At 41.3% G+C, this 18,013-nt stretch overlaps 1 protein-coding gene across 1 annotated transcript in view; it reads left to right on the forward strand.

Moving 5' to 3' along the window:
• Positions 1-2,552, forward strand: part of NT5DC3 (5'-nucleotidase domain containing 3) — a 62,524-nt gene extending 59,972 nt beyond the window's left edge. The window contains exon 14 of the mRNA XM_056574535.1: positions 1,496-2,552. Within this exon, the coding sequence (XP_056430510.1) occupies positions 1,496-1,757 (262 nt within the window). The 3' untranslated portion in view covers positions 1,758-2,552. The remainder of the gene's footprint in view (positions 1-1,495) is intronic.
• Positions 2,553-18,013: the final 15,461 nt, after the last annotated feature.

Consider the following 18,013-nt stretch of genomic DNA (forward strand, 5'->3'; position numbering starts at 1 on the left):
ATCTCCCTCATCATTGACTTAACCCCTTCCTGCCCTAGGAAACATGCATATGACCCAGTTGACAATTGGTGTGATCCTGGTCTCGGCAGCTGTGAGGGACCCCGGCTGTGATTGTTAGCCGGGTCCCGCTGGTGATCTCCCAAAGCGCGTCATGCTGAGCAGCTGATCGCTAGGACATATGCATACGTTCAAATGCATTAACATGTAGGCAACTGGGACCTATGCATATGTCCTCGGGCGGGAAGGGGTTAAGTAGATGATGAGGGGGGGGGGGGACTTTAAGAGGCATATCTTACGTAATTAAGTTACTATATTTGCTTGCAGTCCTAATGACGGCATCTATGGGATTGGCCGGGGGAGAGGGCTCCTCCTGTTCACCAACGGCAATATAATGGTTCGTTGGGTGCCATGGCAGCTGATGGCCTCCTGTCTGCCTAGCACGACAGCCTGTGAGGTCCAACCCTATATTATCACCCTCTCTCCCCTCCCCCCCCCCCCCCCCCCCCCCTTCATAATGACTTGTACAATTAAACAATAATGTTACTTATCCCGCACTGTAAACGCTGAAAAAAAGGGCTAAAATCGCTAATTTTGGTGCAAAATGTGTAATAAAAAAGATCAAAAAGTAGCATGGATCACAAAAATTGTACCAATAAAGAGTACAGTACGTCCCACAAAAATAAGCCTGCGCACAGTGGTGTTGGATGAAGTCTTTTCAGAGTGAGACAGGGGTAATAAAAGCTCTAGTATGTGTTATATTTTACTCCAGTGCTTTATTCACAGCTTACCCTGCTCAGTAATTCTGTGCTATAGAGATATTGGAGGGCAGGATCCTCTTCTGTGTGTGTGTGTGTGTGTATGGTCTGGGAGCCATCATAGGGGCTAGGCACTACCCACTAGTTTAGGGACAACTGAAAATTGTAGATGGAGTCTGTGAAGGGGAAAACTGGTGAATAAAGTCATATTCACATTTTATTAAAGCATACCTGTCACTAAATAAATACTCCAGCATGAAAGGTACTCTTTGGAGGAGATATCTGGCAACAATATCCCCTGGGGGGGGGGGGGGTTGGTCAGAGCACTGGGATAGGAGATAAGTTTAGTTTTTGCTAAATTTCTCCCTTAATAGGATGAAGTGCCATAATAAGCATTCAGGCTTCTTTCAAATCTGGAATTCACAAGCCCATATATAGGACATCTGTAATACTTAGTGCCCAGCACTCCAATATATGTGAACCATACAGCGGTGGGCAACCCTGAGTCGAATCATGAGACCCATAGACAGATTATAGCAGTAGAGGAAATTGCGAATGTCGCTGCTTCCCAAATTACTTTCTGTTCCTTCAAAATGTAAGTTGACATAACTGCTAACAGTATTCATTGTTATTGTCATATATCCACATGTCCAACATAAATCTGAATGCAGAATAATAGAAGTGATGACACAAATGCTACTTGTACAGCTACAGAATGATATTTGTTTCCTCCGCACTAGGGACAAGGCACGAAGAATCTTTAACCCTCGCTTTGGTAGTATATTTCGGACTGATCATAATCCGACCTATTTCTTGAGGCGTCTCTCTCGGTTTGCTGATATTTACATGGAATCCTTAAGCTGCTTACTGAACTATAATGTGCATCACACTTTTTATCCTAAAAGAACACCACTTCAGCATGAAGTTCCTGTGTGGTCGGATCAGCAGTACCCTGGTACATTTGGAATCCCTTTCTTACAGGAAATTGCTCACCTGAAGTGACTCCCATTCGCTTAATCTCAGTCATACACCTTTTTGCATTAAAAGGAAGATGGGTTGAATGTAGCTTTTATAAGTGATTTAATGTGGTCAACTGTTCGTAACACTCTATTGTACCAGCTTTTATGGAGTGCATAGTGCCACTGAACATGAATGCTGACCGACCCAAAGCAGCATTGTTTTTTATGTTTGTTTCTAGAGCCATAGCTCTCATAATTCTCTTCATGATGCAGCTATTTGTACAATTGTAGATTGAGTTCATGTAGTAGGAAATGTATTTTATTGACATTTTGTTTTATTATGGTTGATTTTGTATTTGCTTACACTTCTAGAAGGGAATAGTCTGCTAAGTAAAGCATGTTGTATGGACTTCATCCATAAAGATATGTAGCCATAAGGTGGCTTGCCTTCAAGTGGCCATTCATTCACTTTCATTACCTGTTGACCGAGTATTCGCTTGGCTGGCAGCTGTCTCTCCTGATCTCTCTGTTCACTTGAATTGAACATTAAGGTGTACTCAATGGACAGAGGAGGGGTAAGTCCCTCCCAGACTTCTGTGGTGGAGGCTCATTTCTTTGAAAACAAAAGCGTCTGACAGTTGAGATCCATTATGCTTGATCCTTCATTCCCAACATCATCTGTTTGGGGAAGGGGAGTCGGGAGGCCCCTAATACTTTGAACAGTCTTCCGGTAGCTACAAAGTCAGTGAGCTTGGTCTACTTGACAAAAATATATTCGGACCTTTTAACTGCATCACTGTACACTGTTCCCACACATCCAGCCCACAGTGTGCGTGTGTGTGTGTGTGTGTGTGTGTGTGTGTGTGTGTGTGTATGTATGTATATATATATGTATATATGTATATGTGTGTGTATATATATATATATATATATATATATATATATATATATATATATATATATATATAAAATGTATGTATATGTGTGTGTATATATATGTATGTGTGTGTGTATATATATATATAATATAATATATATTCTCATATTTTTTTTTTTTTTTTTTTTTTTTTTTTTACCTGGTCCTCTAGTACTTTGCACTGATTGCTGATTTCTTTGCTGCTAGCGGCTAAGGCTCTTACAGTTCATAATAACATTTAATATGTTCTGTTTACACACTTTTTGATGCACTGCTTTGCTTTATAAAATGTAGACTATTTTGTGATGCTTATGCAATGTGTACGTGCCACAATTTTATTTTGTGATGACTTGATGTTAACTAAATTTATAGGTGTTTTCTGGCAAAAATGATCTTTTATACAACTTATATGTTGCCCCCAGGTAAGGAGGGGTACCACCAATATATAATGAATGTGCTCAAATGGCACCAAAAACCTGCCCTCAAAAGTATATAAAATGAATACTCAAGTGTATATGAAATCAAAAGGATTAAAAATTCAGCTACACAATACGTGCTATATTTTGTAGCACAAGTTCTTATCCTAGCATAAAGAGTTTCCTATTACTGACTAAAATAGCGGGGAATTTGTGGAATCATATTTAATAGCTGAGTACCTGGCGTTGCCCGGTTTTTCCTTCCTAATCCTTGTTGGGGAGGAAAATCAACATAGGAGGAAGCTTATGACTTCATATCCCGTCCTCATATATTGCCACATCCCAACCTCCTATCCTGTCTTCATATATTGTCATTTCCCATCCTCATATCCCTACCTCCTATCTCAACCTCATATCCCATCCTCCTATCCATACTTCCTATTCCGTCCCCATATTCCGTCCTCCTGTCCCGACCTCAGGTGGGACTGATTTGTAATGAAGATATAGTATGCTGAAAATAGAAGTGGACGTGGCTTTGTGGGACTGGGCTTGATTTGCAAGCCAGACCGATGCACAAAAAGGGTAGATAATAAAAGTGGTGGGGCTTAAACAGTGGGCGTTTCTTTGTGAGATGTGGTGTGGCTTGCAAGCCGGATTGACACATTCAGCAGGATATGCAGAGCGGAGCTTGTGGAGTAAGGTACTGGAAGTCCCATATACTTGCATGGGACTTAAATTTATTTATTTTTTTATAAAAGGGTGTAGGTAAGGGTTAATTTAACATAGATAGATAGAGATAGATATAGAGATATATATATATATATAGATATATATATATACACACTCTATCTATCTATATCTATCTTTTTTTTTTTTTTTTTTTTTTTCATACATAAGTAATATGTGTACCAGGTATTATTGAAATATCTCCAGCTGTACGGAAGTTATGTGGGAAAATACATTTCCCATTGATTTGTATGAAACTTTAAACAAAAACCCGACCCTCACAAATGGGAGTAGTTAAGGGTTAAATTACTTATATGTCCACTTAAAATAGAGGATAGTTAACATGTGACCAAGTATTATGGAAATATCTCGAGCGGTTTGGAAGTTATGCAGTAACATATATTTCCCTTAGACTTGTATGGGACCCCAACCCTGGCAAATGAGGGGTGAGTAAGGGTTAAAGGAGTACTCCGATGCAATTTTTTTTTATTTTTATGGTAAACTAACCCTAAAGCAAAGTTATATAACATTGTAAAATACTTACTTTATCCATATCGCTCTTTTCCTGGTCTTCTCCTGCATTTCTCCTTCTAACGGAAGGACTCATCGCTCCCATGAGTCACTGCAGGCTGTGCCGGCCTCCCAGCCCGGAGTCGGCTACTCCCCCAAAGTTAATTTATTCTGCGCATGCGCAGTACTACGCAAATAGCGTAGGGCTAACGCTAGGCTACTATCGCTGCCTACGTTGGCCCTACGCTATTTGCGTAGTGCTGCGCCTGCGCAGTACTAAGTTAGCCGCGCGCAACCCCGCTAGCGGTGATGGTAGGGATGGGAGGCATTCTTGTGACACCGCTAGTACAGTGTTCCCCAACCAGGGTGCCCCCAGCTGTTGCGAAACTGCAACTCCCAGCATGCTGGGAGTTGTAGTTTTGCAACAGCTGGAAGCACCCTAGTTGGGAAACACTGCGCTAGTGGGCACATGGAAGGAGGGAAGGAACTTTATTATAATTTATTATAATTTCCTGGGGGGGGGGAGAGAGAGAGCAGCAGCTAACAGGAAGCTGGCGCAGGGAGTCATGGGAAATGTAGTCTTTATGACATGGCTGCTTACTGCTACAGGTGGCAATTACAAGGTCTTTGAAAGAGCTTTCAGATGACTTAAGCTCTTTTTTTAAGTACCAGCGCTCCGGAGTACTCCTTTAAATCGCCTATCCTATGTTTGTTGTTGACATATTAGTATCATGTGTGCCAAGTTTCATGTTAATATCTTTAGCTGTTTGGACGTGATGCTGGAACATACAAACACACACACATTGGGCCTCATTTACTAAGAGTGTCGGATTTTTACAAGTGGGAAAAGTTATTTCAGACATGCAGGATTCCTCTCTATTTACTATTGGGAAAAGTCAGGAATATTTTCTGACCAGCTTTAGGTCGATATTTTCAGCCATTTACCCACAGGATTTTCTGTGAATTCCATAGTAAATCAGTCGGGTTGTGAAACCGTGCGCCTTTTTGACCGGCCACGCCCCTTTTTGGGTTTGTCAGATTTTTCAGGCGCACACTGGCTTAGACATGTCTCAGACATAATAACCAGACAAAAACTGGTCGGTTTCAGCTTAGTAAATGAGGCCCATTGAGTTTTATATACATAGATAAAAAAAAAAAAAATGTAATATAATTCCACCAATTCCCTGGAATGGTTTACAAGAGTATGTAGTCATCTGAGGTGGCCTTTTGTGATTATTGCATGTCCTTAGTACCCTTTTGTAACTACCCACTGGTTATTGGTTATTACTTGGTTTAATAATTGCAAGAATTGTGAGATCTCTTCGAAATCTTGTAATAAACAAAAAAAACGAAGACTGCATTCACACCTCGTTTTCACTGTACGGGTGCCGTATCCTATACTACGGTTTTAGGTCCGGTCACAAAACCGGATACGGGTCAAATATGAGCCGTCCGGAGTCACCATTTGACTCCAGTTGGCTCATTAAAGTAAATAGATTTCAGCACTGGTCCGGCTGGGGTACGGGAGCACCCGGTTTTCCCCTCCCCCAGCAGGATCCGGCACCCGTACAGTGAAAACGAGGTGTGAATGCAGCCTTAGTGTATACTTTCCACTTTTTATTTTTTCCCCTACATGATCCAGTCCTAGTTGTTGGATATGTAATTATTCCTCATTATTTATCCAGTTCTAACTGTTGGATATACAATTGTTGTTTAGTGGGGGACCTAAGCCATGATCTGATTGGACAATATGACGCTATGCGGGACGAGGAAATAACATGATTAAGTCCCTAGACATGCACAGTTTAATAGATACTAGTGTTCATGCATGTGCATGAGTGTCCCTGGGTCCGGCGCCGGCATGTATCGGACAGGAATCGGACCACACTGCACTTGTACAGTGGGACACGATCCAGGAGCGGAGTCTCTGACATCCCAGTGTGTCCTGAAACCAGGTCAATGATTCAGTGTTTGGTTTACTAATTGGTCAACAAAAATACTCCAAATGGTACATAATATATAATTGGTTTGACACTAAATGTCTGCATCAGGATAATTTGGGGAGTGGGGAGACATCAAAAACAGAAGCTATAAAAGCCCTGAGCGATTTGATTCTGCCCAGTCAGCTATGTGTCATCCTTGATAAAGCCACACATACAGTGGCAAAACATGTAGGGTGTTGGCAACGTGTTTAGGTTTTTAGATCAGCTGCAATACTGTACATTACTGTATAAGGTGTAGGAAGTGGCAATGTACACTGCGGGTACATTTGCCAACATGGCAATTGTATTAAACTAACACTTATTACTGATAGTATAAGTTGTTCTAGAGAACCCAAGTAGAGCCCATAAGGTGATTTGTCTCTATTGGACAAAGGATCCGATTCCTGGTGGCGACAGAAATATTGGACACACTATTTTGTGTTCTCATAATAAAATAAAATATTCCATATTTGAATTCACTCGCCCTCCAGCGTGCATAGGTACTCTTGAATGAGTGCTAGTTTAGTCTGTGTTAGAAAACTCTTTATGCTATAGAGGATAATATCCTGCTACTGTTAAGGATGGTTTAATGTGTGGCCTTAAACCGTGAGTGACTACCGCTGTACTATTTTGCCAAGTGTCGACGTAAGAAAATTCACACCAGACAAAGTAGGTATGAGTTCCCTCCTCGGTACTGACTCCCGGGAGTTCTGTTTATTATCCGGAAATTACATTAGTTTTTACAATCTGACAAAAAGGGGAGGGTAAAGGGTAAAATCGTTCTATATGCTGATTGGTCATTTGAGCGTGGCGCAGCATAAGTCATTTATGTTGCAAGCAAAGCCCAATGTTTAGACTTCTTGTATCCATAGACTTAATCTCAAGGTTCTAGTCTTAATTACGGGCAAAGAGCAGCTGAAATGTTTTGAATTAAAGAAAGCAAAGTTCTTCTGCAATATTTAGCATATAGCAATAAGCAAAGGCATAGGAGTATAGATATAGCGATCAATATATCAGAATATTATAGACCCTACATTACAGGATATAGCCTGTATTGTGTAACTGGGTGAAAATGATCTTATCCCCATCTCCAAAACGGGGCCCACTGCTCGCAGAGAGAGCAAGTGCTATAACGGTCACTCTCTCCATATATTTTTATGGAAGTGCTGGAGTGCTGTACTTGGGAATCTTCAGCACTACCGTAAAAGTGAATGAAGCGCATGTGCTCACTCTGCGAACCAGGGCCCCATTCTGGAGATAGATCATTTTTACTGGACAACCTCTTTAAAATGGCCGACATTAATGGGGGACTTCATCAATGTCTGTGTAAATCATTTTTTTTTTTTTTTTTACCCTGTTTGCCAGTATGTTGTGTACTGCCCTAACGTTTATCAAAGAGGTGCGTGTGCATTCTTCATAAATTGAAAAGTAGCTGAGATGCAGACAAGTTTGTAAGTGTGGTCTTGGCTGGCGTGAGAGTGAGCAGAACTTTGAGTGACAATTTTGTGACTATTTTAAAAAAAGTTGCAGTACAGAAATCACAGACCAGTAAAAAAAAGTTAACCATGCCACATACATTTAAAGGGGTACTCCACTGCTCAGCGTTTGTAACTGGAGCCGGCGCTGGGAGCTGGTGACGTCTAGCCCCACCCCCCACATGATGTACCCTGCCCCCTCAATGCAAGTCTATGGGAGGGGGTGGGGTGTGATGTCAAGAGGGGGCGGGGCTATGACATCACAAGCTCCCGTCTCCAGCGTTCGGAACAGTTTGTTCAAAACACTGAGCAGTGGAGTACCCCTTTAAGTTGTTTTCTTGACTTAGTTTAAATGACTAGACAAACCAATTGCAACTTTTTCATCCATTGCGCAAAATTTTGCGACTTTTTTTACCACCAATATAAACAGTTGGAATTTGTGATTCGTTTTACAATCTAAAGTGTGAAATTATTGGTTGCAAACCAGCAAGCAAATTGAATATGCATATTTTAATATGTAATAACAATTGTACAGTTCTTTTAGTTATAGAAAATTGGCTTATTAGTTGTTGAGATATTGAAAAAGTTACCTGGAAATATACAAATATGGCTAATGTACAGCTTGTATTGGCCATGTTTATCCACCTAAAGTACATAAGAATTAAAGATTTTGATTTGATCTTGAGGAGAGGAAACCATTCATTTTTGCTATTTTGATCATCTAATATCTATGTTTAAAGGGGTTTCCTGGGCTTTACAAAAATTTGCCAGGGGGCACAGGAGGGTTAAAAACCAAACAAAACAAAAAGTGATATTGGGGTAGTTTAAGGTCTAGCGCTGCCACTGTTCCAATATCCTTTGGTGGAAGTGTCCAGGTGATGTCATTGTACGGGACCACTGCATCCAGTCTCTCGGCCTAAGGGATCACATACACTTGTTACACATGACCTCTGAGGCCAGTGATTGGCTGCAGCATCTTGTGTTTGGTGATGTGACTGAGATACTTCCACCAGGGACTCTGAAGTATTTGCCAAACCCTACCCCTGGCAAATGTTTATAAAGAATGGAAAACCTATTTAAGTATGCCAATTACCGGCATAAATTATAGTTAAGCCAGTGGTCGGGCAGGCCCTGTCCTCTTTTCATTAAGCCCCACCTACTTTTTTAAAAGTTTACACTTGACTCTGTCTTCTATTATGGCAACCCGTTTCTCACAGCTCTGGTTTCTCATCTGCCCTCTCTTTAGGGGCACCAGCTTCCCCAGACTTGGCTGAAGCTTCGTAGGTTTTGGTACCTTCAGACTTCACTCTAGGTGTAGAGTCAGTCTCCACTTCTGTTCTGCTCCTCTCTTCACCCACAGCTTCAATTGTGCCATTTTCCTTACATGCAACTACTACCGATGTCACTGTTTTTAGCCTCTGACTCAGAGAACTTATCCTTCTGACTTCATGGTCTCTTCAGCGTCAGACAACTTCTCATGTCACCTCATTTCTTTAGAACCTTTTGGCTCTTTGGAGTCTTCACTAGTCTGTTTCTCAGACTTTTCCTCCAATGCCATGGCCTCATGTACCAGCTCCTATTCCTGCTCATCAAGATTGACTTGTTGTTTCAGAGGATTGGGGGATGATCCATTGAGTGCAGAAAGAACTATAAATAGAAACTAGGGTACACACTTGTATGTCGGGATAATAGATATTCCATACATGTCTGCAACGAGACTCCGCCCCCCCTCCCCTTCTTTCCTTCCTTTTATCTATTTCTTTTCTGTTTATAGCATTCATGATTCAGTCTATGCAGATTTTAGCACGTTCTGCTAATGCTGCAAAAATAATCTGTTTACATTTCTGGGAGTGTTTGTGTGAGGGGTGATTGTTTTAGTCCTTTTAGGTAATCCTTTAATCCTATTATAATACGCCATATCTGTACATGATTTGTATATTTCTTGTATGGTCCTAGACACACTGTGACGTATGTTTTACACTGCAGAAGGTACACTAATGGTATTGTATATTTGCAGTGTCTAGATCTATACATTCGTGTAGACCAGTGTGACCACTACCGTAGGATTGTAAGTACGTTATGTTGCCTTATTGCACATTTTATATTGAGTAGTAAATGCAGCTTTAGAGTATTTATAAATGGCACTAGCTGATCTCCACATTGTTTCTTGATGATCCTGTGCAATGTCTGTATTTATGACAGGTAGATGATTCAACTATGTATGTAATACAATTGTTTGTTTTAATAAAACTGTGATTTTAGTAGAACCTTATTTGTGTAAACATTTATTTGATGTAAAACTAGGGGTATAGTACATCTACTGTCTTTATTGGCCTGGGCACAACAATATTTAAGTTTATACCGTTAGTCTGTTAAAGTCAAATGCATCAATATTTCTGTGGGGACAAAGCATAAATGTACCACAAATTAACCTTAACCCCTTAACGACAATGGACGTAAATGTACGTCATGACACGGTGGTACCTCCCGCACCTTGACGTACATTTACGCTCCATATGATTTTGATTACCGCGTCTCCTGACGTGGTGATCGGGTGAAGATGACTGCTGTTTTCTAACAGCAGGCATCTTCACATGTCACCTAAGGGGGATTTAACCCCCTCCTGTCACAGCAATCTCTGCTATTCGTACTGTTCAATCGCAGCGATACAACTTAATTTTGGTCCCGATGACCCGATGGCATGGTAAAACATGGTGCTTAGCGCTGTCCAAGACAGCACCAATCACCATTCAGTAAAGGAGGGAGGTGGCAAGGTTTCCACTCCTCCGATTGCTGCCATTGGTCTGTCAGGATCAGACCAATGGCAGCACAGTAATGATTTGGAAAACTCCTTCCCCCGCTTTGCCCGCTCACTCGAGTCCCGGGCAGTGAGCGGAGGAAGGAGTTGTGCGGCATCTGATTCCAGTGAGCGACCATTGGTGCGGGTGAGCTGTAGCAAAGGCAGGGACAGTTAGTGGGTTCTGCAGCAGCATTGCTCTGTGGGTCTAGGTGACCCATCAGTGCATTTTGCTGCTGCAGCCTGCCCCTATAGATTTTTTTCATTTTTGTGCAGGGTGTTTTTTATTTTTTTTTTATTTTTTTGCCTGTAGTTCTTTTTCCCCTGTAGTTTTTTTTTTCCCTAGTTTTTTTTTTCCTTTTTCGGAGAGGGTGTTTGCGGTCCATTTCATCAGTGGCCATTCTGCACTGTGTGGCCGTACCGTCCCCCTTGCGCTTTTTTTCGGGAAGCATTTGCGTTTTGTACTGTTGCATAACCACTACACTACACTTCTCACAAATGAAGTACGTAAAAACACTACATTTTCACACACTTACAACCCCTGTCCCCCCCCCCAAAAGAACATTTTCGGCAGAGGAGGCATACGCCATGCTTGCCTCCGATACCGAATCAGTCAGTGATGGGGAAGAGGAAGATCCCAGCTTCCTCTTTTCTTCCTTCACTGATGATGAGCCCCCTAGAAGGCGGCGTCGTGTGTGCTGCAGGGCAATGCCCGTCGCGGCCCCTTAGACTAGTAGCCCTGTCCCCCGTACAATGTTCCCTGTCCCCCTTATAGGTGACCCCGTCTGGACCCCAGTTCCGGACTATTATGCGCCACTGATTCCTGGATTTGCTGGCTGCCCAGGAATCCAAATTGACACCACAGGCCTCACTGAAATTGACTGTTTTTTTCCAGTGAGGACTGTCAATTTGATGGTGACCCAAACAAACTTGTACGCTCAACAGTTTGTGACCCAGCACCCTGATTCTTTTTTGGCTAGGCCCTCTAGATGGGCTCCCATTAATGCAGCCGAGATGAGGACCTTTTGGGGCCTCATGCTGCATATGGGCTTAGTCAAAAAGCCACCCATTAGACAATACTGAAGTGGGGATGTTCTGTATAACACCCCAATCTACAGTATGACCATGGCACGGGCATGTTTTGAGGCTGTCCTCAAATGTTTGCGCTATGTTGATAATGCAACGTGCCCGTCCCGAAATGATCCCGCATATGACCACCTATTCGAAATCAGGCCGGTCATAGATCATTTCAGCAATAAATTTGCAGAGACCTATGTCCCCCAAAAGCAGGTGGTCCCTTATTAGTTTCAAAGGTAGACTCCATTTCCGCCAGTACATTCGCAGTAAAAGGGCAAGGTATGGCGTGAAAGTATACAAGCTCTGTGAGAGTACTTACAGATTTAGGGTGTACGAAGGGAAGGATTCCCGCATTGAACCCCCAGAATGCCCCCACATCCTGGGAGTTAGCAGGAAAATGGTGTGGGAACTGATGTACCCACTGCTGGATAAAGGTTACCACTTGTACGTGGATAACTTTTATACCAGCATCCCTCTTTTCAAGACCCTTTCCACGAGAGCCACTGCAGCTGAGCGTAAAAATCTGAGAGGCCTTCCCACATATCCCCCACCTATCCCTTGGGGTGATTATAGGTCCGTTACTAGTTAAAATCTGCTGTTGGTTAGATATAAGGACAAGAGGGAGGTCCTTATGCTGACCACCATTCACAGTAATGGCAGTACCCCTGTCATTGTGTGAGGTACCGCCTCAAGTCCTCAGACCATTTAGCACCATGCGCAAAACCAGAAGATTTTCAGTCCCTGGTTGTAGTAATCCCCAAAAAGTCCCAAGAAGGTTGATCCAGGGATTTATTCTGATTGCCATATTTGGAGTTGGGAAGGAATCACACTGCAGAGCTCAAAAGGGAGTGAGCGCCATCAGCCTATTTGGAGAGTAGATTTGGCTGGAATGGAGGTCTGTAGCATGGTGTTTGCAGAGCCCCCATTGTGCCAGGACAGTGGAAACCCCCCACATGTAACCACATTTTGGAAACTACACCCCTCAAGGAATGTAAGAAGGGGTATAGTGAGCATTTAGACCCCAAAGGTGATTTCAAGATTTTTGGAACAGTAGGCTCTAATAATAAAAAATTATATTTTTCAGCGCACTGTTCAAAACATCTTGGAATTACTGTTTGGGGATAAATGATCACTGCACCCCTTGTTACATTCCTTGATGGGTGTAGTTTCCAAAATGGTGTCACATGTGGAGGATTTCCACTGTTCTGGCACATAGGGGCTTCCTAAATGCAACATGCCCCCCCCCCCCCCCCCCCCCCAAAACCATTTCAGCAAAATTTGCTTTCCAAAAGCCAAAGAAGAAATAGGGTTAAAAATTTTGGGAGGCATTTTCTCCTATTACCCCTTGTAAAAAGGAAGAATTTGGGGAAAAACCAGCATTTGTTAAAATTTTTTTTTCATTTACACACTCCACTTTAATGAAAAGTCGTCAAAAACACCTGTGAGGTGTTAAGGCTCACTGTACCCCTTGCTACGTTCCTTGAGGGGTGTAGTTTCCAAAATAGTATGCCATGTTTTTTTTTTTTTTTTTTTTTTTTTTTTTTGCTGTCCTGGCACCATAGGGGCTTCCTAAATGTGACATGCCCCCCCAAAACCATTTCATCAAAATTTGCTTTCCAAAAGCCAAATGTGACTCCTTCTCTTCTGAGCATTGTAGTGCGCCCGCAGTGCACTTGACGTCCACACATGGGGTATTTCTATACTCAGGCGAAAATGCCCCCCAAAATTTGTAACCATATCTATTCTGAGTATGGAAATAACTCATGTGTGGACGTCAAGTGCACTGCGGGCGCACTACAATGCTCAGAAGAGAAGGAGTCACATTTGGCTTTTGGAAAGCAAATTTTGATGAAATGGTTTTTGGGTGGCATGTCGCATTTAGGAAGCCCCTATGGTGCCAGGACAGCAAAAAAACACATGGCATACTATTTTGGAAACTACCCCCTTTAAGGAACGTAACAAGGGGTACAGTGAGCCTTAACACCCCACAGGTGTTTGACGACTTTTCATTAAAGTTGGATGTGTAAATGAAAAAAAAAAAATCACTAAAATGCTGTTTTTCCCCAAATTTTTCATTTTTACAAGGGGTAATAGGAGAAAATGCCTCCCAAAATTTGTAACCTTATCTCTTCTATTACCCCTTGTAAAAATGAAAAATTTGGGGGAAAACCAGCATTTTAGTGAAAAAAATTATAATAATTAATTTACACATCCAACTTTAATGAAAAGTTGTAAAACACCTGTGGGGTGCTAAGGCTCAGTGGACCCCTTGTTACGTTCCTTGAGGGTTGTAGTTTACAAAATAGCATGCCGTGTTTTTTTTTTTTTTTTTGCTGTTCTGGCACCATAGGGGCTTCCTAAATGCGGCATGCCCTCCAAAAACCATTTCAGAAAAACTTACTATCCAAAATCCCATTGTCCCTCCTTGCCTTCTGAGCCCTCTACTGCGCCCGCCCCACACTTTACATACACATATGAGGTATTTCCTTACTTGAGAGAAATTGATCTACACATTTTAGGAAGATTTCTCTCCTTTTATACCTTCTAAAATTTAAAAAAACTGGGTCTACAAGAACATGCGAGTGTAAAAAATGAAGATTTTGAATTTTCTCCTTCACGTTGCTGCTATTCCTGTGAAACACCTTAAGGGTTAATACACTTGCTGAATGTCATTTTGAATACTCTGAGGGGTGCAGTTTTTATAATCGGGTCATTTATGGGGTATTTCTAATATGAAGGCCCTTCAAATCCACTTCAAAACTGAACTGGTCCCTGAAAAATTCAGATTTTGGAAAATTGCTGCTGAACTTTGAAGCCCTCTGGTGTCTTCCAAAAGTAAAAACATGTAAACTTTATGATGCAAACATAAAATAGACATATTGTATATGTGAATCAATATATAATTTATTTGAAGCTCTCTGCTTATAAGGAAAATAGACATTCCAAAGTAAAAAAAAAAAAAAGCTAAATTTTCAATTTTTTCATAAAATTGTGGAATTTTTCACCAAGAAATGATGCAAGTATCAACGAAAATTTATCACTAACATAAAGTAGAATATGTCACGAAAAAACCATCTCGGAATCAGAATGAAAAGTAAAAGCATCCCAGAGTTATTAATGCTTAAAGTGACAGTGGTCAGATGTGCAAAAAATGCAAGTGCAAGTGAAAATGGTCTTTGTCCTTAAGGGGTTAAAGGGTATGTTCAGACATCAGAAATTCTGCATAGATACGGAATTTCGCATCCAGATTGTTTTGGATGGAATTCCACATCTATACGGAATTTCTACAAAATTCATACAGAAATTCTGCATGAACCCACAGTGCACTGAAGAAATTTTTTTTTTACTTTACAAAAGTAAAATTTCATGTGGAATCCGCGTGACTGACACACGATATTCGCATTTAGCGGAAGAAAGAGTCCTGCTGATTTCAATGGGCTTCTGCAGCTGAATTCTGCAAAAATTTAAGGCATGACTTAAATTTTTGGGGAATGTGGAATTTTACGGAACATCCGCATCGAAAAATTCTGCAATGTGAATGGGACTGCGGTATCCCTATTGAGGTCAATAAAGCTTTAAACACACAGAATCTCCATGTGGAAATTCTGGCACGTGCACATAGCCTTACATTTGTCTTTGTAGATCAGAAATATGGACTGTCTTGCCTAAGAGAAACTCAAAACATTTTTTGTAAAATGTATTTCTATACAATGTAACAGTTTTTTTTTTTTTTTTTGCCATACACAAGTGCTTAGTTGAGTTTTTTTTTTTTTTTGCATAAAGCAATATTAAACATAGTGTAACTGAGAAAAAAATATGCAGTACGACCTCACCCTTAACCCCTTAAGGACGCAGGGTTTTTCAGTTTTTGCATTTTCGTTTTTTCCTCCTTACCTTTTAAAAATAACCCTTTCAATTTTCCACCTAAAAATTCATATTATGGCTTATTTTTTGCGCCACCAATTCTACTTTGCAGTGACATTAGTCATTTTACCCAAAAACGGAAAAAAAATCAGTGCGACAAACTTTAAGAAAAAACGCCATTTTGTAACTCTTAGGGGCTTACGTTTCTACCTTATCATTGACACCTTATCATTATTCTGTCAGTCCATACGGTTAAAATGATACCCTACTTATATAGGTTTGATTTTGTCGTACTTCTGGAAAAAATCATAACTACATGCAGGAAAATTTATACGTTTATGTCATCTTCTGACCCCTATAACTTTTTTATTTTTCTGTGTATGGGGCAGTTTGAGGACTCATTTTTTCTCATTACTTCTATTAAAAAATCTTAATCCTTCCAGTACTTATTAGCTGCTGAATACTACAGAGGAAATTATTTTTCTTTTGGAACACAGAGCTCTCTGCTGACATCACGAGCTCAGTGCTCTCTGCTGACATCTCTGTCCATTTTAAGAACTGTCCAGAGTAGGACAAAATCTTCATAGCAAACATATGCTGCTATGGACAGAGATGTCAGCAGAGAGCACTGTGTTCCAAAAAGAAAATAATTTCCTCTGTAGTATTCAGCAGCTAGTAAGTAGCGGAAGGATTAAGATTTTTTTAATAGAAGTAATTTACAAATCTGTTTAACTTTCTGGCACCAGTTGATTTAAAAAAAAAAAAAAAGTTTCCCCCCGGAGTACCCCTTTAATATATTAGTGTGCAACTTTTTCAAGCCGTAAATGACTTAGTTGAAGGCATTTTAAAGATTTTTTTTCTTTCCAGAAAGTTTGCATGAAAAATATGGGTCTCGGTGTACTTTTCTGTTCACTGTAGGGGTGCAACAATTAGTCGATATGATTAATGGAAATCTTAGTCGACTGTTTCCTTCATCGATTAATCAGTGGGGGAGTGGCCTAGTAACATAGTATACCTACTGTGGTTACTACTTTCCTACCCCTCAGTCTTTCCTTACCCTTCAGTGCCTTTTAGAAGATATCTCTGGTCTGCACTGCGGCCTACTTTTAGCACAGAGACCGCAGCCTGGAGTGCGGTTCGGAAGCCGGCACTGCATCATTGTCCTCGACGCCTCAGCGAATAGAAGCCTACGGTCCTGACATTGCGGGAGCCGCCCTGTCCAGCCAGAAGCTTCGTTCTCCATCCTCTGTCTAGTGAAAGATCTTCCTGGTGCAGAAAGGATGGCTATATCTAAGGTCAGTGAGCTGCTTCTTCTCCCCTGCAGCGAGGCTCAAAGGTTAACCCTTCAGGTGCCATCCCCTCTTTATTTACCTTGTTAATCCTTCAGTTGCTGTCCCTTCACTCTAACCCTCTGTTAACCCTTTAGGTGCTGTCCCCACTTCCTCCTGTAAACCCTTCCCTGGTCCCCTAATCCTGTTTTTGGTTTGTTTTTGTCTTTTCCACTTAATAGAACAAATAATCTGCTTACTAACCAATTTTAGGGTGCGTTCCCATCTGGCATATACGCAGCGTATTTCATGCTGCGCAAAATTTACGGCAGCAGCGGGAAATACACTGTGTATTCCTCGCTCACTATACACACAGGGCTTTCCGGCGGTAGCCCTATGTGCGTAGTGATTTTTGGAGGTGGAGCCGCGCGTCAGTCACGTCGGCACACGACTCTGCCTCCAAAACTCACTATACACATAGGGATGCTGCTGGAAAGCCCTGTATAGTGAGCGAGGAATACGCAGCGTATTTACCGCTGCTGCCGCAAAAATGCACCCTTCTAAATAAATGTTAGTTGCAGCCTTAGTTCACGGCAAAAACTAGTGCGAAAGCTATCATATGTATGTCCCAATAGCAAAAGGGATGGGAAAGAACTTCTCAACCAGTACTTAGTAAAATCATAGTGAGAAAACCACTGGTTAGAAACCGTTATGACTATCCTAGTCCAGGATACTCTTGTCATTGGTAATCATGTGATTAAAACACCGGAGGAGAAAAACCTGCTTCCAGCAGAATAATGCTCAAAATCACAAAGGTCCCATCATATCGAGCTGCTTTCTTGAATATGACAATGAGTTCACTGTTCTCCAATGCCCTTCACAGTCACCAGATAAGAACGCCTTTGGAATGTGGTGGAATGGAAGATTTTACTTCAGGTGCAGCTGACAAATCTTCAGCAACTGCTTGATGCCATCATTTCCATATGTACGAAAAAGTAAATGATGCTCATCTGCAGTACCGGGCATACCCACCAATAGGTGGGGTGTTATTTCTGGGGGGAAAAAAAACAGCCTCCTCTCTAATCCTGGACAATTCCTTTAATTTTATTGTATATTTTCACCCAGGATATGTGCACTGCTAAAAATAATTTAGATATTTGATAAACACAAGTAGTAATGTTATCAATGCAGAGGTAACAATTAAGTCGTCATTTCTTGATCTGATCCTGTGTAGGTTTAGAATAGTAGCATGTTTCCTCCTGGTAACT

The sequence above is a fragment of the Hyla sarda genome, chromosome 4 (assembly GCF_029499605.1).
Source record: "Hyla sarda isolate aHylSar1 chromosome 4, aHylSar1.hap1, whole genome shotgun sequence".
NCBI classification, from domain to species: Eukaryota; Metazoa; Chordata; class Amphibia; order Anura; family Hylidae; genus Hyla; species Hyla sarda.